The 23,451-nt window shown below is 44.2% G+C and overlaps 1 protein-coding gene across 5 annotated transcripts in view; it reads right to left on the bottom strand.

Moving 5' to 3' along the window:
- Positions 1-5,402: 5,402 nt before the first annotated feature.
- The window catches only part of Palld (palladin, cytoskeletal associated protein), a 384,981-nt gene continuing 366,932 nt past the window's right edge, over positions 5,403-23,451 (bottom strand). For 4 of the 5 annotated variants that reach the window (XM_040742243.1, XM_013117199.3, XM_040742242.1 and 1 more), the window contains 6 exons: positions 17,211-17,305; positions 15,244-15,376; positions 12,213-12,420; positions 9,746-9,911; positions 9,078-9,211; positions 5,403-7,500 (listed from right to left, as the gene is read on the bottom strand). In XM_040742243.1, the coding sequence (XP_040598177.1) occupies positions 7,328-7,500; positions 9,078-9,211; positions 9,746-9,911; positions 12,213-12,420; positions 15,244-15,376; positions 17,211-17,305 (909 nt within the window). In that variant the 3' untranslated portion in view covers positions 5,403-7,327. Of the gene's footprint in view, positions 7,501-8,862; positions 8,910-9,077; positions 9,212-9,745; positions 9,912-12,212; positions 12,421-15,243; positions 15,377-17,210; positions 17,306-23,451 lie in introns of all 5 variants that reach the window. The other variant, XM_040742241.1, reaches the window with a different exon arrangement.

The raw sequence follows: 23,451 nt of genomic DNA, 5'->3' as shown, positions 1-23,451 counted from the left end.
CATGTTTTTATTCATATTCTATTTATGAGGGGTTGTGTCAGCTTTTTACAGATAGAATTATATGTTGCAAATTAGTTTGAGGAGATAATTTATGCAGAAAAGCTGAGTCAATTTACATGCATCTATATTACCCAGAATAACAAAAGAAGACAGACTATTTCAAGCATTCAAGAGTTGATATCTAATATTGCTAGAATATTTCCCCCAAGTTTTGTAAATGGGAAAAGTGGGAATTATGAAAATATACTATTGCCTGCTTGAAAAACATACCTAAAGTATTTAATAGCTGACATGTATGTTAATTTTTGCCTCTCAACTATATTATAAGCTCTAAGGGCAGAGTACATGCTGTGTCTTTATTTGTTCTGTAAGTAAGTCTCCTGCACTTTCATGATAGCTCTACCTTGCTGTTCCGCACCATGCATCAGGTATACACGTGATTAGGTTTGAATAATTACCTCCAGTGTAACTTGGAACTCTTGGACCAGTCATCTCAGTGAAATGCCATCAGTTCTGTGTGTGTTATAAGGCCTGTCCATTTCCTTAACTAATTGATGAGGCCCCAGTGAATTGAGCGCAGGCTGTTGGAGCAAGGAAATAAAAATGATTCAGCAAGCCAGCAGGACTTAGGAGATGAAGACTAGAATACCCAAAGGCCATCTCAACACTAGTGCTAAGGTCGTTTTATCTTGAAGAACTCAAGAGCTGGTGATCAGTTCATTTGCAGCTGTCTTGAAGGAAGAACACTGGGACGAGGGGAGCTTTGGATAAACCAAGTCACATTTTTTTCTCACTGTCACTATTCCACACCATTGCTTTAGGATAAGAGATAAGGAATTGTCCCAGCCTGCGGGGTCAGTCGGTGGGGACCCTAAGGGAGGGAGTGAGAATGGGGGAACAAGAGACACCAGAGACGGAGACAAGACAGGATTCTGATCAAGTCTCGTTTATTGAAAGTACCAACAGGGCTTAAGTAAGGCAGGTAGCAGAAGGGCGGGGGAGCAGAAGTGTTCCAAGGACACAAGTCTGCAGCTGGGGGAGTCTGGACTGCAGGCCAGGTGGCAGAAGGGTGGGAGAGCCTGGACCGAAGGCCTTGAAAGTATGCTGGACAGGAAGATAAGCAGACACAGAGACATAGAAACGTAACTAAGTGTTAGTCTCTAAGAATATAGTAGGAATATTAAGATGGCCTCTATTATGCTATCCTTACTTAGGGCCCTCCACGAGGAATGGTGGCTGCTCTGACACTTGCAGCCGGAGGTGGTTAAAGAGAGGTGATTGTAAAATGGAGGATGCTGGCCAAGGCTGTGCATACTATAATAGTAATGACACGCTCCATTTCCCTCCTCTGTCACTGTCACTTGGACCTTATGATGCTGGGTTTCAGCTTCCTTTAAAGCTCATTTAAGTTCATTTCTGTTAGGATTAGCTGGAAATTCATAATGCGTCACAGAGGTGATCAGGAACTGTGTGACATGTTTCCATTCCTTCCCAACAAAAGCAGCCCTCACCCATCTAGCAAACACTCTACATGGGGTTTAAACTATGGGCAAGGTTTAAAATTCCTTCGGTATTCTCTTGCTGTTGAGAGCAAAGCCAAAATTCCTTCTTTGGAGTCCAGCCTGAGAATGATTGCCTTGGGGACAGCTCTTTCTGTAGTGATGTAATGAATGCATTTATAAAAGCCTTCCCATAGGACCTGGAAAGAGGAGGTGGGAGAATTACCTCCTTGTAGCATCAGCAAGGAGGGAAGGGTAAATTACCATGCTTTCTTAAATATTTGACCTCTTTCTCATTGGTGGTCTAGGAATCCGATGACCCTGTTGAAACGGGCAAGCTGTTGGGTACAAATGTTACTGATGTGTGGCGGCTTCCTGGTTTCACTCTGGCCAGTGTGAGGAAGAATAGGCCTCAAGAAGTGCTTGGGGTGACAGAGTCTCCTTTACTGCAAGTTGTTACTTTTTTCTTTTGGGGTCTCCCAGTGTCACCCAGGCTGGTCTTGCCTCTGAGAACCTCAAAGAGATCCAATGAATCCTCCTCAAGTCTGTCTTTGGGGTCCTAACATGAGAGTGTATTTGAATACAAGGCAAGGGATGTCCACAGCTAAGCAGTTTGCCCAGGGTGTGGTCGCCTGCTCACTGTTGTGTTAGCACCAAGTCTGTCCTGCAGAGTCACCTTGCAAGTTGTTAATGGTTTTCTCTCTTCCTGTGGCTTCAGCTGTTTCTTGTTCCAGCAGAATATTCCTGAGAAACTTTAATGTTTTTTGTTCGTGATAGGGTTTCTCTGTGTAACCTCTTGAAGGTCCATTCTTTTAATAGTCTGATGTACAAAGAGGGAAGTATAAGTATCCCTTTAGAATGTATTTGTTCTTTCCAGATAGGCCAGTGACATGTCTTTTATGCCTTTTATTTCTTTTCTTTTCTTTTTTTTGGTTTTTTACGAAACAGGGTTTCTCTGTATTGTTTTGGAGGCTGTCGGTCCAGCCCGGCCTCGAACTCACAGAGATCCGCCTGCCTCTGCCTCCCAAGTGCTGGGATTAAAGGCATGCGCCACCACTGCCCGGCTTTATTTCTTTTCTTAAATAATTATTTTATTTGTTTTTTTGAGAATTTCATACATTATATTTTAATTGTATCTTTTCCCTCCTCCAACTCCTTCCAGATCCTCCCCTATCTCCCTACCCACCCAACTCCATGTTCTTTCCCTCTCTCAAAACAAACAAACATAAAGGCAAACAAACCCAAAACCAGCAATGAAAAACAATGGAGTCAGCGTGCAAATGAACTTTGGAAGCCCATTCCACATGGAGGGATGCTTTCTCAGCCTGGACACATGGGGAAGGGCCTAGGTCCTGCCCTGGATGAAATGACAGACTCTGGAGATGCCCCCAAGGAGGGCCTCACCCTCCCTGGGGAAAGATGTGGGAATTGGGCTGGGGGTGGGGGGGTCTGGTGGAAGGACAAGGGAGGAGGGGTGGGAGAGGGAGCTGGGATTGACATTTGAAGCATGCATGTTTCTAATTTAAATAAAAACATATATTGAGAAAAAAGAAAAGCTGGCTAGAAATAAACCAAGCTAAGGCTGGGCATTAACACACAAGAGCAAGCTTCTATGTATAATGTATTTGGGAACTGGGTGGAGTTCCCCCAGAAGAATAAAGAGTAAACACAACCAACTAAACTTTGGCACCTGACACAGGGCTCTCAAATTTCCATAGGGCCTAAAATAAAATAAAATACAGAAAAACAACCCGAGGAGGCCAGTTTGTCGTATGCTACCCTGTGCATGGAGCCTGCGTGGAGTATAGTCGCTATGTCTAGTGTTACTCCATCCAAGAAAACGGATCGTCTTTTCACGCTCGTTCGCTCACAACAGGAAAGACACACATATTAACTCACAAGGGCTGACAATAGGCACATGAGCTGCACAGCCCAGACCACACAGAATCCCAGCACACAATGGAAAAGTGGGCACAAAGGCCAACCCCTCACACAGAAGCTATTCATAACTGATGGCTTCTGGGAAAAGAAAAAGAGAGAAAGTGACATTGCGACGTTAGTGTGGGAGTTGGTGTGATCTTCCCGCTCTTTTAGAGGACCTAGGGGCTGTCGGGGTTTCCTGGGCTATACTTTGAGAACTGGTATTTGTGTTAGTTACTTTCCCGTTGCTCTGACAGGATACCTGACAAAAAGCGCTGGTTGAATTCTCCTGGAATGCTGACCATTCACTCCTGACACTCATCTCTTGTCAATAGTCTGGGTTTATATCGAGGCCAAATAACTCCGATTGGGAAGGATTTGGGTGGTATAACGCAGCACATTGCTGAGTAGTCGCCACTGGTTCCGCAAAGAAAAACAGAGATCCTGAGGCCTCTTGAAGATCCCTCAATGGCGGAGACTGTTCTCATGATGTAACTGAAGGAACCATGCACAAAACCCACTCCCTTCTGAGGGATGGTTGTGACTAGTCTGTTAGCTGCTTCTTTAGGCTGGTTGACAACATGACAGTTCTGAGACAACATGACTGAGCCCGGAAGGACCTAGGGGACCAACCCTCCTCAGGTGATGGCTTCTGACCCGGAAGGGCTTGAGAAAAGCCAGATTTCTGTTCTCTCAACATTTATACGTGTCTATTTAATATTTATGCCAGTCTCTCCTACCAGGTGGGTTCCCGAGACTGACCACTGGTTTAGTGGCAAGTGTCTACCTGCTGAACCATCTGGCCTCAAAATCCATATTTCTGAATCAGAAGAGTTGGGTTGCACTGAAGAATTTGCATTGCTAGTAAGTTCCTGATAGCCAGTCTAGGGAGAACAGCTCTAAGGCCTGACCTACAGGCTTTTCAAAAGAAAGGAATTAGGTGTACACCTGTCATTTGTAATACAGCGGGGAAACACTTTAATTAGATGAAATTTCAACATAAAGAATAGATCCCAGGGTGTGAAGCAAATGCCAGGCATTCTAGGTGAAATCCCAATGTGTCACATGCCTTGAACAGCGCCTGGGCTTTATTTGCTTGCTAAACTGTTTTTGCGAGTTAGTAAGCAGACAGCTGTCCTACACACCTCTCTTATGCAATCAAGCCTGAGTCTCTGTGTTATCTGGAAGAGGTTGTTTTCTTTCTTTTATGTATGTGTGTGTGGTGTACACGGCATGGGTACCAGTGCCCACGCAGGTACACATGGAGGCCAGAGGCTGACATCAGGATGTCTTCCTCAGCCACTTCTATTCTTTGAGACAAGATATGCTCCCTGAACCTGGCTGGCCAGTGAGCCCCAGGAATCTGCCTATTGCTAACCCCTCTGCACTGATGTCATCACGGCCAGGATTTTAGGTAGGTGCTGTAGATCTGAACTCAGGCCTTCAATTGTATGCAGCAGATATTTACACAGTCAATCACTTCCCTGTCCCCCCAAAAGGATTTTGAAGGTACAATTAAGTTTCTAAATCAAGTGCTTTGTAGCACTATGTGGGTGAGCTTGTTTTATCCATGTGTATCTTTAAAGGGGCATGGACCCTCCACAACAGAACCAAATCAGCATGAGGGGAATTCTCACTTCTAGCTTCGAAGACGGAGGGGAGGAAATGCCCATGGTCTTTAGGAGAGGAGAGCAGCACTGGCTGACAGACTAAGTGGGTCCTCCGTCCCATAACATCAAGGTACTTCTGAATTCTGTCTTAGCCACTTGAGCATCACTGAATTCTGTCTTAGCCACTTGAGCGTCAGGGTGATTGCAGCCAGTGACACAATGATGTTAGCACTTACTGCACAGTGAACTGGCAGCTTGCTGTCTCATGCCTGCCTTCTGATCTCCCCAACTCTGACAATACAGAAATTTGATGCTTCTAACTCTGCCTCCGTTACAGCAGCCATAGAACACGACGTCACAAAGGATCAGCTACTGTTTGTTAAATATTTATTTATTGATGTTAAGTCCACATTACAACGGCACAACAATCCAAAGTATGGTTCTACTTTGTTTTTTTTGTGTGTGTTTTTTCATAAATACAACATAAAAGGTGGCAAAAGAATGCTAGTTAACCCCAAGCCCAGCAAATTAGCAAAAAAAAAAAAGTCACATTCAGAAAAATTTGGCAAGTATGATATAATAATATAGGTCACAATTCTATGACAGAGATAGGTCTAGAAGACCCTGCATGGTTACTTAAATCCCCCATTAGCAATGTGTATGTGGTCAAAGAGTTTTGTACCACGCTGAATAGAACATCTGCCACCCAGTGCTCAAGCCTGCTAAAACTTGGTTGGTTGGTGTTCTTACAAAAGTAGAAAGCTGTACATGTGAAGCAGTAATACAAAATATATGGGGTGGTTACAGATACAAAATTGTTTTAAAAAGTACTATGTATGAATTGAGTAACTGAGCTAAGAAAGTTGAACACTTTTATAAATAATGAATGATAGATATGGTTTGCATGAGGAACACAGTGTTTTCTTTTCATAGCAGAGTACCATTAAAGCCTCACGTCTTACGCCATCAGGCCAGATGATTTTCTCTCATTATAAAAGGAAAATATTGGTTCCGACTTAAAGTCATCAAGTCTGGTCAGAATCAACTGTGTTTAGCTGATGCAGAATCGTGCATTCAAAAAGCGGTCCTTGCAGTTTGGCCGTTTAGGTGCTCAGAGCCTGGCCCTTCTAAGGCATCGGGGAAGTGAAGGGAACTAGAAATTTCCATTCACCACCTCTTAGTGCCAACGGAAAAGAAATTCATTGTAGCACAAGCTTGTTTTTGTCGCTCAAGTCTCCACTTCCCTCAGGCAAACTCGACCCTATCCGCTACTTCTCACTCAAGCCCCCCGGAATCTTAACCCATGTCCAACTTACTCTACACACTAACATCATTAACTACTACACACTTCAGCTACATGGAAGTCTCCTCCACGCATGTGCGCCAGACTTCCAGATGACCCTCTAGAGTCCTTGACTGGTAAACGGCAGTGTTTCTGCATCTATGTTTTTAAGGTTTAGAAGAAAACCAAAGAAGAGCCTGGCCTCACTGCCTGGTGCTTTCATCTAAATGGATATGAGATCCCTGTGTGGGTAGCAAGTCCCTCCTTCATTCTTTCCATGCCTTCCAAACCTGTCTCCTCCAAACACTACATGCCTTGGTCATTCGGGTGGTTCGGATGCCTCTTGTGGAATGGACAGTAAAACATATCGGCTTTCTACAGAACACTGTTCGTTGTGTAAGCTTAAATTAGCCTTTTAGTTCCTATGGATTGTAAGAAAGCTTCATACTGAAGTAGCATAAAAAGAAAACCCCTGATACAGATGACATTTAAGGCAAGAAATTCCTTTCTTCTGATTTAACTCGAGCGGTTTGCAAAGACAAGGCATTCCCTGGCTTTCCTCATCGTTCTCTTTCCTGCCCTCCCATATTGCACTTGGTTTACTGTAGCCGTCTGTAGACACTGCACTTTAGAGACGCTGTTGAGTCTGTCAAACATTTCCCACTGCTGCACTCCAGCACCCATAGCTTGTGTCTGAAGGCACTTGTGGATGACTTAAACCACGGTTATCTCTGAACAGCTGATTTCTTTTGGCGTTTCCGACCATTTTACTTACAACAGCTCCAAAACTTTTAACCTGGACAACAAATGCGAATTTTCTGTGCAATGTGTACATTTCTATAAGCATCACCTACTTAGATTCTCTATCAAGTAAGAAAAATATGAATTTGGTGTTGTTCTTTTTTTTTTCAATTTCTTAAAGTCAAAAGTATACTTCTGCCTTTTATATAAAGTGACAGAGGAGGGCGTTGGTCAAAGCAATGGCGGTCAGTTTTCAGCTTCAACAGGGGCGCTGATCACAGATCGTCACTTTCTACCAAGCCGCTGTTTAGAGTCAGGTGAGCTGGGCTTGCTTCAGGTTGGAAAGCGGCTTTGATGTCTAGTCCCTGGTCCGAAAGGGCTGCGTAGCGACTGGCCGAGGGCCGTACTTTTTTTGGCTTGGTGGTCGGTGGCTGCTGATGCCACTGGGCTACAAAGAAAGAATAAATGAAGATTTTTAGCAAAGATATGCTTGGGACTCCTGTAGATATTTAAGTAAATACAGAATGGCTTTTGGGCAGAGCCTGGTGGCTTACACCTGTAATCTCTGCACTTGGGAGGCTGAGGCAGGGGGATTGTTGCAAGTTTGAGGTCAGCCTGGGTTTAAGAGCAACCACCTGTATCTAAAAACAAAAAGCATACTCACAAAATGTATACATATACACAATATATATGTACACACACATGCACACACATATATATATAGGTGCATACATATCCTGTTTAAAAATATTTTATTTTTTATATATGTGTTTTGCCTTCTTGTATACACATGCGCTGAGTATGTCCATGTGCCTGGGCATGTGTAAGTGTGTTGTCTGTGTGTTTGCATGTGCACTGACCAGATACCTGGTGCCTAGGAAGCCAGGAAGTACCAGATTGCCCTGGTCCTGGACAGCTGTGAATGGCTATGTGGATGCTGGGAACCAAACCCGGGACCTCTCCTAGAACAGGAAGTGCTCTTAACTCCCCATCTATCTTTCCAGTCCCCACATATATACTGTTTGTGGAAGAATGAACACAGCCACGGCAGAGGTGGAGCTAACTTGGAGGTTCTTCGGTGTTCTACTTACAAGAATCACAAGCCACCGTCTGCTTGTGGTCATGGGACTGTAAAGTCCCGCAACATAGGAAGTTATTGTTCCTTTACCAACTGCAGTGCTGGAAAAATCTCAACAGTTGGTAAGCTTCCTATATCTGACCCATCTTTCTCTCTTTCCTTTAATGATAATTATAGTTAGGAATTCTAGATAGACGTTTAACATTAATAAACTGAAAAGAATCAGGCATTTGGGAAGGTTTCAAGGGACTTTACTTTCTTAAGCAGAAATAAAATATGGAATTTATTTTCTATTTTCTTATATCAACCGAACCTATAACACCGTTATACTAGCCTTTAAATTGAGCTGGTAGTTTTTAAAATTTAGGATACATGTATACAGACAGACAGACAGACACACACACACACACACACACACTCAAGAATCCCCTGCTAAGCTGCTTAAGATATATTAATGAGAAAGCACTTTGCAGTGTAAGTACACACTCCACAATCAAGGTACACACGTTAAGACTGCAGCAGGACGCCACGAGAGGATTATGGTTCAGGAAGAGATGTTAAGAGACAGTCACTTGCAGAATATCGGGATAAGAAAACGTGAAAAATGCGTATGCCTTTGTCTACTGCTAACCCCCACCCATGGATACCCAAATGAGAAAAGCCGCAGCTGACTAGCCAGCCCGAGAAATCAACATGCACATCTTGCTAATCGTTCAAAGACCCTCGTGATACTTGGGTGTTTGTTCTCCAGGAGGGGTCTCACTATTAATGTCGGGAAACTATAAACAGAAAGAGAAAGAGTAAAATGAATTTCTTTTCAGCAGATAAAACGCTGGAGTATAAATTTAGAACGTAAATCTTGGAGTAATGTGATACGTCTTTCTCGTATCTAGTTCCTAATCATCCATCGTGGCCAACGCAGGGAGATGAAGCAAGGTAGCACTCACTGTAGACATCCAGCCTGGCAGTACAGGACACGATGCCTGCTTCGTTCTTGGCTGACACAGTGTACCACCCGGCGTCTTCTTTTGTGGCTCCCTGAATGAGCAGGCAGATGTAGCCGTGATTATCCTGGTGCATGCTGCAGAAGAAGATAAAGTCATTAGCGCTCCACATTAAAAGAAAGTGGCTTTGGGTGTGAAACACCATTTTTAATCAGGTCATTAGAAACAGAGCTGTGTTAGTAGCAGACAATAGATAGGACCATAGTCATTCTGGCGAGGCGGGCGGCTAGCCCCATTGAGTTAATGGGAGAGTGGAGTAGACCCCCAGAGGGTGAATAAACCTGTCAACTATTCCTAGAGGAAGACCCGCCTGTACAAAACCACCGGCGAGGCTGCTGCCGCTGGAGCAAATGAATCCCATTGATACTTTTTGTCATGCATATTTCAAAAAAATGCAATTACGTTAAGTCAGAATGTGCTCGCCACATACGCACGTTGTGACCTTCCAAAAGCTTGAACCTCCGTTTGGACGGAGGGTGGCTTTTGTCCCTCATGTCCATGATAGTATGGCCTTTGCACACAGCAAATTTGCATGCAGTAGCCGACATATCTTTTGTCTAGCATTAGGGCCAGACAAGTTAGGGGGTAGATGACGCCACTGTGCATCTTACCTTACTCGCTCAGTGCTGTGAGTGAGCGATTCATTTTCTTTCTTCCAAAATATCTGAGGCGGTGGAACTCCCGACACTCGGCATTCCAGCCTCACCGGGTACCCATCTGCTACCCCTGTGTTTTGCAGCTTCTCAACAAACACGGGGGCCTTGTGTGCTTCTTTAGCTAAGGAAACACGAGGTGAATTCTCTGTTAGTGGCCTACAAAAGGGTCACTGCCAGGAACTTGGAGGCTCTCGAAAGATGGAGCAGCTCTTCTATGATACAATTTTACTTCACCTGGTAGAAGTTAGCGCCTCCCCCTCCCCCAGCAAAGGTCGGTACGCTTTGTTCCACTCACTATTCCCTCGATTAGTTCAAGACTGACAGGCCCACACAGTACTCCGACACCTGCACCTCACAATGCCTGCCTGAGGAGCTGCAGAGATCCAGAGTCATCGCAGGCCACTGTGTGAGCTTTGCCTAAGTCAACATGAGCTCACGGCCCTTACCTACTGGTGCCATCTAGTGGTGATAAGTAAGTACACAGGCTGAGGCGTCACTGGCCACCACCTGAGACGTTTGCTTTGAAGATTTAAGATTTGGAACTCATGATGCAAGGAGACATACTCCAGGATTTAAAGGGTGGGGAAAATACAAGCAGGAAAGGTATGTTTATCAACATCAGGCATTTTTTAATGGCTGTCTATAAACGAAGGATGTACAGCCCACAAATTACAACTCTATTTTTCTGTAGGGAGCTACAAAGAAGACAACTTTATGATTATCTGATAGGATTTTATTACTTAGTCTTTTAAAAGTCAGGACTTGCTGGACAGTGGTGGCGCACACCTTTAATCCCAGCACTCGGGAGGCAGAGGCCGGTGGATCTTTGTGAGTTTGAGACCAGCCTGGCCTACAGAGTTCTAGGACAGCAGTGCTGTTACAAACAGAAACCTTGTCTGGAAAACAAAACAAAACGGAACAAAAAAGGATGTATCGTTAATAATATTCTGTACATTATAAGCCAGTGGGAAACTGATTTCTTGGGCCACTGGTGGAAATGATTTCAGAGAAAGAATAGGTTTAATTTCACTGGAGCTCCCAACAATGAGTTTACAGTTACGTATCTTCCTGTACACTAACACGAATCAAGGTCTTTGCCATCGGATGCTAGCTTGTGTCTTCCTAGCTGTGTCACCGGGAAGGCAGACCACAGATGGTTCAGCATCTCAACTGGTGGGGACCATAATGGGTCATAGCACTTTTAAGGATTAAACTGGAAAAATGCTTCCGAAGTCTCTCCCAGGCAGCGCCGTGCTGTGTGCTCCAAACAACACACGCTGTCGCTGGTGAGCAGTTGGGATACTAAGGCTGCCTTTAAACACAGCTAGCAACACACAAACCAACGTCTGATGGTGAAGACCTTGATCCATGATAGTGTGCATGGCCCTTCTCTGACATGAGTGCTGAGACATGCCCAGATGTCTGTTTCTGAAACCCCCAAGTCTGATGGACAAAGAAGGCCAATGGGTAAATTTAACAGAAAAACAACCAGGTTAACTTGAGTTTAGAGAAATAAATGAAAGTCACCCTTCCATACGGGCAGAGAGAATACTTTGCACAACATTTAAAAGCCTGGTTAAAATGACAACATTGCCCATGTATTTACCAGATTTTTGTGGAAAAAAAGACCTGTTGGTCCTTATAGCCTGGATTTTATAGCCCTCCCTGGTTTTATTTTATTGAAGAAGCTGAGTGCCTCAGAGTTTTTACAAGAGACTATCTGGAGTCTAATCCTAGCTCACTAAGGGGGACTCCAGGAAGCCATAATTTTCTTACAGGGTTGATGCCAGGCCTAGCTAAGATAACATATATGAAGACATTGTCAGTCGAGCTTTACGGAATTCATTTTGGCAAGCTTCGTGATAGCAAGAGTCAGGCCATCAAAATCCCACTTCTGCCTTACTCCTGAGGGTGGTGTGAACCTTTCCATCAGGGTTTCTCAAAGCCTAACTTCCTGTAACAACACTTAAATTAACTATAGCATTGCTTAGAAAGCAAACTTGTTTAATTCAACACTGCATTGAGTGTGGATGACAACATTGCTTAAGGTTTTTGAGTTTTGAGGTACGGTTCTTTGGACTCTCCATATAAATTTCCGGAAGTTAGTCAGTCTGTCACTCATTCCTTTCCTGTGGAACACTAGGCTTATCACAGCCACGAGAAAGTAAGCTGCCCAACTCTTCTTCCATTCTTTACCGGGTTATGGGAGAAAGAAAAGAGAAATAATAATGGCTATGCTGAAGTAAGAAAAAAATGGATCCTTCCTGTTGCTAAGCCTTATGACATGCTACCATTGTGTTTAGTGATACAATCTGTTTGGTCAGCATTTTGACTTATTTTCTGCACTAGCTAATGACGGAGAGTTAGTTTTTGTGTCATTTGACTTGTCCTGGCCAGGAGAAAGGAGTCACAGGCCACCTACCAGCAACCACAAGCTCCAGGTTAAAAGAGTTCTGCCCTGCTCTGTTGGTAGCGATGCACGTGTAGATGCCGGCATCCCGGGACGTGACTGGCTCTATAATGAGGGAGTGGACTCCATTCTCACGGACCAACATCTTGTGAGCACTGTCAGGGCGTATGGGCTTCCCATCTAGCTGCCAGCTGAGATCCGGGGTTGGTAACCCACTGACCTAAACCAGGAAGGAAAAACACGTAAATTTCCCTAATATTACAGTGACCAAATCACCAAGAGTTATGGAGCCAGCATCTATTTCTCTAGAGTTTCGAAACTGCTGTAGGGTGTGTTAAAAACAGTCTTGTTGGATTCTAAATGTAAAGTTCCAGAATCCTGTATGTCTGTCACATCTTCCCCAGGGAACACTTGGTAGCAAACAATGGCTTTTTGGATGGTTTTCTCATGTTACTGCTTTGTATTTTAAAACCTTCCCATGGTTTCCATAAACACACAACTAGATATTTCTTATAGAACAACCCAGAGGTAAGTCAAACAGGGATTAAAACATATTTCTGTCATCGTCTTACCTCACCCAGGACTATAAAAATTCCCAGGTGATGTCAGCTTTGGGCTCTGAGCTCTTTGGAAACAGAAGATGTGCAACCATTATAGCAATAACACTCAGCTCTAAAACTTCCCAGCAAGGAGTGGCCATCACCATGGAGATGTTAGTTAATGCGTCGATTAGTACACAGACCTATTGTCATTTTATAATCCTTGGAACTCAATAACAAGAGCAATGTGAAATTGCCCAGAAAGTCATAAACAAATGAGCATCACAATGGAAATACCCTAAAATCTTAAGACCATGGCAGTTGTGCGACCGGGGATCACATAACAGGTTGCAGTGTGAAAGGGGGCGGCCATCTGCCAGCTTTTTACGGCGTTGTGTAGAAGAGCATTAAGGAAGACCTTCAGAAATCCCTCCTTCCAACTTTACTAATGGGGAATTATGTATTCCGACCCCCCCACCAAGGAGACCACTATTGGATTATAAAACAATTCCTTTGAAGCATTAGCTTTGTCCAAATCTGACAGAGAACTCATGCACTCCAATCCTGCCCCACGGTACGGATTCATTCCCACTATGCACGAAGTATCTCCTATGCGTGTACTCAAAGTCTGGAGAACGTAAGGGGAAACGTGCGGGTAAATCCCCGGTTAAGAGGGTGGGATTTCCGAAAGAGCGTAGTTAGGAAGTGGTTTGGGGCAGCATGCTGTCTGCCTATCCCTTGCCATCCCCAGCTCTCCATGGGTACCCTCTCCACGTGGGGAAGACACTACAATAACAGGGAAATAAAGCAGTGGATATTCCCAACTGGGCTCCAGGTCTCGGGGAGTTTATAACTTGTTCCCACTTTTCTGGGCTTCATAACGGACAAGCAGGATTGTCTACTGGCAGGAAGTCACCGATTAGATTCTTTCAAAACAATTTACAGAGGAGCCGGTCCCCTGGGTGGTGTGTTCATGTGGATGCATATGCACATGTCGGTGGAGGTCAGAGGTCAGCGTCAGCCTATTGTTCTCCACCTCATTTTGAGGTAGGGTGTCTTACTGAACTCAGAGTCCATTGGCTGGCTAGAGCCGTAAGCGTCCCCTGTGTCTATTACTCCACCAGCAGTGAGTCACGGGCACCAGCTTTGTATGTGGCATTGGAGAGATCTGAACTCAAGTCCTCATACATGAGGAGCAGACACTATTCAAGCTGAGCTATCTTTCCAGGCTCCTCATGTATGAACCTCAAAAACTTTATTATTTATTTATTATATAACTCTGACTTCCCTGGAACTCATGTAGACCAGGCTGGCCTCAAACTCACAGAGATTCACCTGCCTCTGCCTCCTGAGTGTTGGGATTAAAGGCTTTGTGACTCCATGCCTGTCCCCCTGAATATGTTAATTCTTGATTAAAAATGAAGTAATGCTTTGAAATTCACTCATGTTTTATAATGTAAGATGCACTACATTAGAAAACAAATTATTTTAAATAATATATTTATTCTTTCCTGTATGTTGTAAGAACCCCCCCCCCACGCATACACACACCAAAAAAGTGATCAAGTAAATTAGATTACTTCACAGCAATTGCTAGGTCTAAGAATGAGGGACAAACAAGATCCTCCCATCCCTACCGAAGGAGTGTCTTGTCGGCATTAGCAAAAACCCTCTCCAACTCACTGTCTTTCACTGATGAAGGAATCATAATTTCTACTCTTGTATCTTCAGGAGTGATGATTTTTGAAACTAATTAAGGCCACAGTTGTGGCCTAATTTTAGAATACCAAAATGCATTGTTCCTTGCCTTACACTAGCTGTGGCTCATGTATATCCAGGAAACTTATTTTTAACAGCAATGTTCTCAAACCTCTCTACCAAACTCTCGTTATTATTCATGTTCTGCAATTCCAGTGAGAACCAGCAGATGGAGCCCAAATAATTTTAAAAAGCTATCCACATTTACCGGCTAAAAAAGGTTAAGACAGTACCACAAGTGACAGGTGCAATGGGGGGAGCTTGCAGGGTAGGTGATGTAGGGTAGGAATGGGGAGGCAAGGTAGGCGAGGCGAGGAGCCGGGGACTAAAAACAAGTGCAAACTAAGTATGTGTGAAATGCCTTAAGGAAGCTTGTTAGCACGTAAGCTAATTTAAAATAAACTTCACCAATAAAAGCTACTATAAAAAAGGCAAAGGAGGGATTAAAAAAAGCAAGCAACTCCACAGCACAGAGCAAAATCATGAAGATCACTGGGTGCTTGGCATGCAGGGCAGACTCATTGCTCCAAAATGCGGGTGGGGAGGGGGCAGAGGGAGTAAGACCTAGTGATTTGCTGGAGGTTGGTACATGGACTTCAGAGAAAGGAACATGCCTAATGAAAGCTGGGAAAGAAAATCGTAATGATAACTGTATATAACCACAGAGTCCGTTTCTCTCGAGCGGGAGTCGTCTTGGACCCGCCAGTAAACCCGGAAGTGAATGCGGCAGGCGCGGACACACTTACTTTGCAGTCCATCCTGCAGAGTTTGCCTTCCTGGACAGTCAGGTCCCCAGGGGCCTGCAGGAAGTGAGGCCTGAAGAATCGCTCCTGAATGGGCTCGTTTTCATCTCCGCTGTCCCTTGATCGAGAGCGAGGCCTGGAGACAAGAGACGAGATAGGCGGATAAACAGAACCTTCGCGGGGAGTTATCTCCAGGAGAGACAAGTTCCCTGTCTGAGCGCACCCCCTTACACACACAAAAATGCCACAAGCCAACCTTGTTTCATTTGGAAGTTTATGATTGATTTAGTAGTCTCCAATCAGCAGACTATTAAATACAAATCGGAAAAGAGAAATGGAGAACGGGGTTACTGTGTTTGAGAATATTTTTTTCGTGATCAGACAGTTTTAAAGCTTTGCTAGAATTTTTCTTTTGTTGTTTGCTTGCTTGTTTTTTGTTTTTGTTTATTTTTTGAGCCAGGGTTTCACTGTGTGGTACTGGCTGTCCTGGAACTCACTCTATAGAGTGACCAGGCTGGCCTCGAACTCAGAGACCCACCTGCCCCTGCCTCCTGAGTGCTGGGATTAAAGGTGCCTGGCTTTGTATTGGAAGCAGCAGCTTTTCTTCTTCTTCCTACCCAAATCTTCCCCAATAGAAATGAATATTAAGTTTTCATTATGACTTTATTTTTGTAGTTAATTACAATTTCTTACTTTATAAAAATATAATGTATTTCTCATCAAAATTCTTCTTCATGATCCTTGGGGAAACAAATCACATTTTTTGGCATGTTTAATTTTTTATTAGTTTGTCCAGTTGCCTAAAGGCCTTATTTTCCGCTTTAAACAAGGGTCGTGCCAACCTCTCAAACTTTGTATGCCTTCCTGCTTATGTTACCAGAGCAATAGAACCGACAGTAAGGGCACAGGAGACCTGAGGAACCAAGCAAGACATTAAATGCAATTTGTCAGAAATCATTAGGAAGATTAAGTTTATAAAAGGAGGGCTGGCACTGTAGCTCAGAGGAAGAGCGCTGGCCTCAGATGCATAAGGCCCTAGGTTTAATCCTCAGTGCTGAAGAGAGAGAGAGGAAAAAGAGCCCACTTAACTAGAAAGAGAAAGACACGGAGTGACGGGTGTAATATTAATGTGTTTACAGTCACAGGCAGAGGTCTGCGCTCCTGGGAGCTGGTGCAGCCATGGGGAATGCAGAGCAGTGTCTGCGCATGCTCAGCCCCTGCCAGCAGCAAAGGTTCTGTGGTACAGTCCCTGGATGATACAGGCACCACTTGTCTGACACCTACCTACTTTTCCTGCTTATCTCTCCAACAAAGGCATCTGCATATGGCCCTATTGACAGTCACGGTTATGTTAGGTAGCTGTGTGTAATATAGCTAAACATGATATGCTGGCTGCCTTACCATATTTGTTTTAAAATTCAAATATATTATTAAGAAATGGTATCCATCACTGCTTCAGGTCTGGCTTAGGCAGGTGCAGAAATTTGCTAGATACTGGAATTGCATGACGAGTCTTACAACTAGGATTTATGGTCTCACTGCGATATGTTTTGAGCTGAGTGATTTAAAATGTGCACTTACCAAATTGGCTAATTTTAAGAATAGTGGTAGCAGCCCGCACACAACTGTTGGTTTAGACCTGTTTCTGAGCATCTGTGTTCCATTTGCTAGTATTTTCATGTTCGTGTGTCATATAAAAGTCCTGAATCGTGATTTTCACCTGTTTATAAATTATGTCCTATTTAGCAGACTGATGATCATACATGTGACTAGTCTGGGCACACTGGCGAGTGTTTGCTACCCCCCATTTCTCCCCTCTCCCATTTCTAAACTGCAAAGGGGCGTGATAAAGTCACCACACACCTCGAGTCTGTGTTCACTGCCTCGCTGACTGTGGTAGCAACGGGCTTATAGCAATAAATGAAGGAGAAGGAACACCCAGGACACCGGGGAAGGAGCTTCAGAAATACCTTCTGGCATGAGGATGGCCCGAGGGAGAGCGGGGACTGCGACCTCTTTGGTTGACAGCCTGTACCATTAGCCGTCCTGTACAACTGACGCGGCCCTGTTGGAGACAGCAGGAGAAGACATGATGTGCTGTGCAAACCCATTAGCCATCACGCCCTGGTAAGGCTTGTACCTTATTCTCTCTGACACATTATTCCTCAGTCATGTACCACTAGTAGCCAAACCAAAGCATCAGGAAAACAATGTGCTGAAAGAATTCAGGTGACAAGAAGAGCCTGTTTTATCTAGGATAGCGTTCAAAATGACACCCCTCATTAATCTGCAAAATCAATAACGTCTCCCTAACACACGAAAGCTGAGTCATAAAATATGACGGGATGATATCAGATCATCTCAGTAATTCGTTCATTAGCAGTCAGTGTTATTGCTTTGTCCAAGCCATGTACTAAGCGATGCCTGCACGATAAAAATGAGCATCCTCTAAGAAGTGGGCATAGGACAAGGTGAGCGTCGTGAGCGTCATGATCTTATGACATTGTGGTCTCTGAAATAAACACGTGTGCAATTTAAAAGCCAGGAATGACTGGATACCCAGAACATGGCTCACAAGATAAAGGCCTACCTAATGGAAAGTTGTATTTGTCACTTAAGGTGGCCAACTGTAGACTTGGTAAGTTGTAAGTAGACACATGTGATACTTAGAGGACTCAGATGACTAGGATAAGTCACCAGATCTTACTCCGGAGTTTGGTTTCAGCTTTTCTCACACTAACAGGCTGCAACATCAATGAATTCCTCTCCCACTTTTCAGAATGAGTTGTCTCTAACTTTCTGAAACAGCAATTCTAGCTTGGTATGGGTGAGCAAACCTTGTAGCAAGATGCCAGTATAGATAGGAATTCAGCAGTGTGCTGGAGGACTGGTGTTCCAGCTGAGAGTGGGCAGGGCAGACTGCATTAGAAGAAACAAGAAAGGAAACCATAGCAAGAAACCCATGGTAGGGCTTCCTGGAGGGCAGGAATTCAGTCAACCTGATTCTCCGGTCTTCCCAAGACATGACTTCTCTAGGGATGCAGCCACTCAGAAAGGGCAGACACACGGATGTAATGCAGACCAGAGGAGAATTGGAATTACTATGCAGAAAGGTGTGGAATGACAACAATAAAATGCAAGAGTCTCCTATCACTAGATAGTGAGTGTCTCTAACACTCAACACTTGCCATAGAGGTCAGAGCCCAAACACTGTCTTTCCCCAAGACTTCCGAGGTGATCTGAGTAGACTATCAGGAGGGAGGACTATTTCCCACTAGGTTAACTGTATCTGAAGCCCAGGATACACACAGGGGCTCATGGTAAGCTCTCAGCAAACATTTGAGAATCTCTAGAATAACTGGAAATCAGGAAGTTAAAAAAATGTCACAAAACCCCTTTAAATCTGTAGTCACTCTGGAAATCTACCTGTGACTCGCTTAGAAGATTCCTCTCTGTTAACCACCTCACTGATAGATCATGCTAGATGTTTTAATCAGACAAACACAGAGGATCTAAGATTCCCCTTTGAGAACAAGGACAAGAAGTGCATGTTTCCTGTTCCATTGACAGATTCGAGCACACTGACATGGGCATGGATTCTGTATCTGCTTTGTTGATTCCATGGTGGAATGCTTATAAAGTAATGTATCCTTCCCGTGGTGCAAAGCCCAGGACTCGTGAGAAGTTTATATTAACCAATCATTTATGTAGTCAGAAGATCATAGAGCATAAATCAAATTGAAGCTTTAACCTTGAATTTAGGAAAGCAAATGTGTATTGCTCTAAAAAAATATCCTTAGCATCAATTTGAATTCTGGTTTTCTTCTACAACTTTGGGCAAAAGAAGGATTCATAAATGTATACACGTATGCGTGCCTCACAAGGATGCTATCAAGGATTAAATGTTAAAGGAAGAGGTTATCATTTATTGTCCTTCTACTCCTATATTAGCCTTCACTTCTGCATATAAACAGGGAGGGTTTGGTCTCCAGGAGATGGGACTGTATGTTTGATTGCTTTGTTGTTATTGGCTAAATACATCGCTGTATCACACAGTGATATGACTCAGGGGTAAGCCAATTGCTGCCAACCCAACGACGTGAATTTGACCCCTAGGACCCACATGGTGGGAGAAGAAACTGATTCCCACAAGCTGTCCTCTGAACTATACACACACACACACACACACACACACACTGTGGCAAGTGTATACTCTAACCCCCCACAAATCCCACACAAAGTCAGTAGATAATATAAGTGTTGTAAAATGTCGCTAGGTGGTGGTGGCACACGCCTTTAATCCCAGCACTCGGGAGGCAGAGGCAGGTGGGTCTCTGTGAGTTCGAGACTAGCCTGGTCTACCGAGCAAGTTCCAGGACAGGCTCCAAAACAATATAGAGTAACCCTGTCTCCAAAAAACAAAACAAAAAAACATGTTGCCAGCCAATACAAACCAGTACAGGTACAGGGGCATTTTAGAAAGCATCCAAACTAAGAAGTCATATCCTTTTTTGTTTTGTTTTGTTTTTCAAGACAGGGTTTCTTTGTAGCTTTGGTAGACAGGGCTGGCCTCGAACTCACAGATCTGCCTGCCTGTGTGCTGGGATTAAAGGCATATGCCACAGTTTCCTGGCTCTCCCTCTCCCTCTCCCTCCCCCCCCCCTCTGTGTTTTAAATCTAGAATTCAGTGGAATCATTGTAAAGATGCTCCCTGTGCACCCCAGAAGAAAGTTCAGGTGTGAAATCTGAACATCTTGCTAAGAGGCTGCTTATTCGAACTCAGCACCGAGGATTTTAATCATCTAAATATTCCCACCAACCCTGGAAATGATGGCAACTGTCCACAGCTACATCCTACTGTACTTTGTTCTAACTTTCTGATCTCCATCTGCTTTTTAACCCATGCAATGGTAACCAAGGGAATTCTAAGTAAAGCCTAGAATAGCCTGCCTGGAAAGCCCATGCTAATGTAAATGCAGCCAACACACTAACTTTCTGTATTTAACTCAGCTCTGTGTTAAGTTTCAGGGCGGGGAGGGGGGGGGGGATCCACAGAGTTTAAAGTCACAGCGCAAGCAAGAAGTCTGAATGATAGCAGGAATTCTGAGTGAGACGTCCAGTTTGTGAAGGTTATTTGATGCCTCATCACTCCAGGACAATTGTTTACGTGATTTGAAAATAACATTTATGCCTCCTAGTTTACGAGGCTATCTCGCGGCACACGAGGCTCTGTGAAAGGCCGCCACTTGTGTACTTCGTGCAAGTGGAGGAAACAGCAAGCTGCAAAACAGCCCTCCCGAACCCAAACACAGCATAAGGTCGCTTAGCAACGCAACAAAACACAGCAAAACACTGTTTAGATTCAGCTGTGTCTTAAAAACAGGATTAGAGTCTGAAAACAACCCGTTTCTGTGATCCGCGAATTAGCAATGTCCGGTGTAGTTTAGCACAATCATGCAAAGCTGTGTGATGATCACTCCGGTCTCTGATGAATTGCTGGGGCTGTACGCGTGGAGTGTAATACATGGCCCAGTCGGCTTGGGTTCAGATCTATGTGTTCTGTTCCAGGTAAAATTTGGAGGTAGCTAACAATATCCAGCATGTTTCTTCTTCCCGTTTTAAAATATCCTGGCGAGTGCCCTCCTCTGTCCTAGGTTCACCTTCTGTAGTCATTTCCCTTGCTCCGTAGCCCTGCCTCCGAGTTGCGTTCCTGAGGTCATGCTCCCACTCTGATCCTGTCCCCCTCCTCTCGGGCATTTTACATCAAGCAGGCTAAGGACTATGACTATTTCCTCTTTAAGACCAGGTGCTTTGACAACTAGGAAGAAAGATCGGGGAAACTGAAGGGCATCAGAGCACTAGAGAGTTGCCTGAGGTTTTCCGTCAGCTACACTTGATGCTTCTGAGAGTGGGTGTTCCTTGAGAGAGTTAGCTTTTTTGGTTTGATTTTTCTACCCGTGTCTACTTTGGGCATTCTTCTCTTAATTCACTTAAAATGCACACGTTACGATAAATGATGACAGTTCAATATGCAATACCGGATGTTCAAAGGTTGTGGTTGTGGCTGCGCAATTACTTTTAACACCTTAACCCCATTGTGTCCACAGCCACAGAAGATCGGATCTGCCAAAGTGTGGGTAGAAAAATGGCCTGTCACTTGTTCTCATTTCAATGCCACCCTTTCTTACTGTGTAGGAAGTTTAATCCCATTATCTATATATGATTCACAAGATTTACCCCTGGCATATTTGGACAGGACACACCAGCTCCTGATGAGTTGGAATGAATAAAAAGGTTTTATTTTTGGAATTAAAGATCAACCAGGCAACATGACCAGAAACTTGGAAGAGCAATTATTGTAAAGTATACCATAAAGTGACAAATTCCCCAACCCTCTTCCAGAAAGGCTGGCCGGACTGTGAACCTCAACACAGCCTGTTCCTAAATGTCTATCTGGGGGATTTCCTCAGACTTCCTACATGAGCCTCTCACCCTGGTTTATGGTGGAGACGGAACCTTGGTCTCTTAAGCATGTGGGTTAAGGGTTCTACCTCTCAGCTAGATCCCAAGCCTGCCTTGTTTTTGTCTTCATTGGCACTGAAAAGGGCTGTCTCTTAATGAAAACTCTGTATAGCTTGAGACTATAAGCAGTCTGTAAGCAGTGGATCTGTAAGCAGTGATCCTAAGTTTTTTTTTGTTTTTTTTGGGGGGGGGTATTTTGCGCCTGCTGGTCGACCCGGAGCATTCATTATAATCACCCATTGCTTAAATTACAGCAAGAGTGGGAGAGCTGGGATTTTGATTTGCTGATGTCATCCAGTCCACTTTTAACATCTCCCAGAGGCAGGAGGCAAGGACTAAAGAGGCTGATCATGGGGGTTTAGCCTGGGGTTGATAAGACAGAGGTACTGGGGCTTGGAATGAGGGCAGTAATTCTTTTTTCCAGTTTTCTCTTGGCTCTGGGTTTGCTGAGAACAGAGCAGCCTCCCAGCTCATGTGTGGCTCCCAGCATCAGCTGTGTTGTGGGTGTGGCTCATGCTGTGGTAGTTGTGGCACAGCTGTGTCTGATGTTCCCCCTTCTTCCCTATGGGGGTGATAAAGAGAACAGCAGGAGGTCAGAAGACCACACAGCAGGAGCTTTACAAATTCCATCCCAGCTGCCATGGGGTGGGCTACCTCTCATAGAGCTGACCTTTGACGTCTTGGTTCCACAGGTATAGTCTATGATGGAGACCTTGTGTCGATGAATCAGAATAATGGCAACAACTAGCATCTATAAAAGGTACATTGTATGTCAAATAAACCAAGTGGTTTTTACATGCGCTATGTAAACCCAGATCCTTGTTTTCCACACGAGGAAAAGGAGAAGTGAACCCATTCCTGAAGGCCATAGGTAACGTGTGGAAGAGCTGGCCTGTGCTCACAGCTGCCGGGTGCTGGAGCACAGCCCCGGCTCCTCGTAGACACCATCTGTGTTGTGTCTTTCTTCTGCTTTCCTTCCTTCACTCCTTTCCTTTGTTTACAACTCGGAGAAGTGGGGGTCTCTGGTTTATACACAGGATTTGGGTAAGATTATATTTTTTAACTGAAAAATGTAATTACATGTATTTATGAGCGTAATCTGATATTGTAAGTATGCAGTGTGTACTGATCCAGTCTTCAGTGTCTCCCTTTAACTAGTGACTGCAGTACAGTTTGTCAAAACAGTTTCTATAACCAGACATACTGACCCTTGGGGCTGGCTGGCATGGTAAGCTCCGTGCTCTGCCTTCCCTTGTTTAGAGCTCTTCCGTGCATACATGCAATTTGGAAGAGGGCTAGAAGCAGATCCAGCTGCAGTTTTGCGTCTGCAATCTTTTGTTCTGTGAAACAGCTCATTCCCCTAACAATTCCAAACATGCCAGGAAAATGCACTGAAATCAATAGCAGGGGCCAGTTCTGGCAAGCACTTAGGAGCACGGCTAATTCTACCGTAATAAGTCCCAACCTTCCAAGAGGGAAAGAGAACCCAACCAAAAGATTCTGGATTTCCTTGAGTTCTCCAGCATTTGCTTTTAAGTAGTTGGAAAACTGATGGCTGAAATTTGTTAATAGTCAAGGAAATAAACCAAAACAAGAAAAAAAGGGCTAGCAAGTTCCACCTCTTCTTTCCCTTCCAAACATACCAAATAGGTGTGTGTGTGTGTGTGTGTGTGTGTGTGTGTGTGTGTG

Source organism: Mesocricetus auratus, unplaced genomic scaffold (assembly GCF_017639785.1).
Source record: "Mesocricetus auratus isolate SY011 unplaced genomic scaffold, BCM_Maur_2.0 Super-Scaffold_6731, whole genome shotgun sequence".
Classification (NCBI taxonomy): Eukaryota; Metazoa; Chordata; class Mammalia; order Rodentia; family Cricetidae; genus Mesocricetus; species Mesocricetus auratus.
This window is presented reverse-complemented; position numbering and strand designations above follow the sequence as displayed.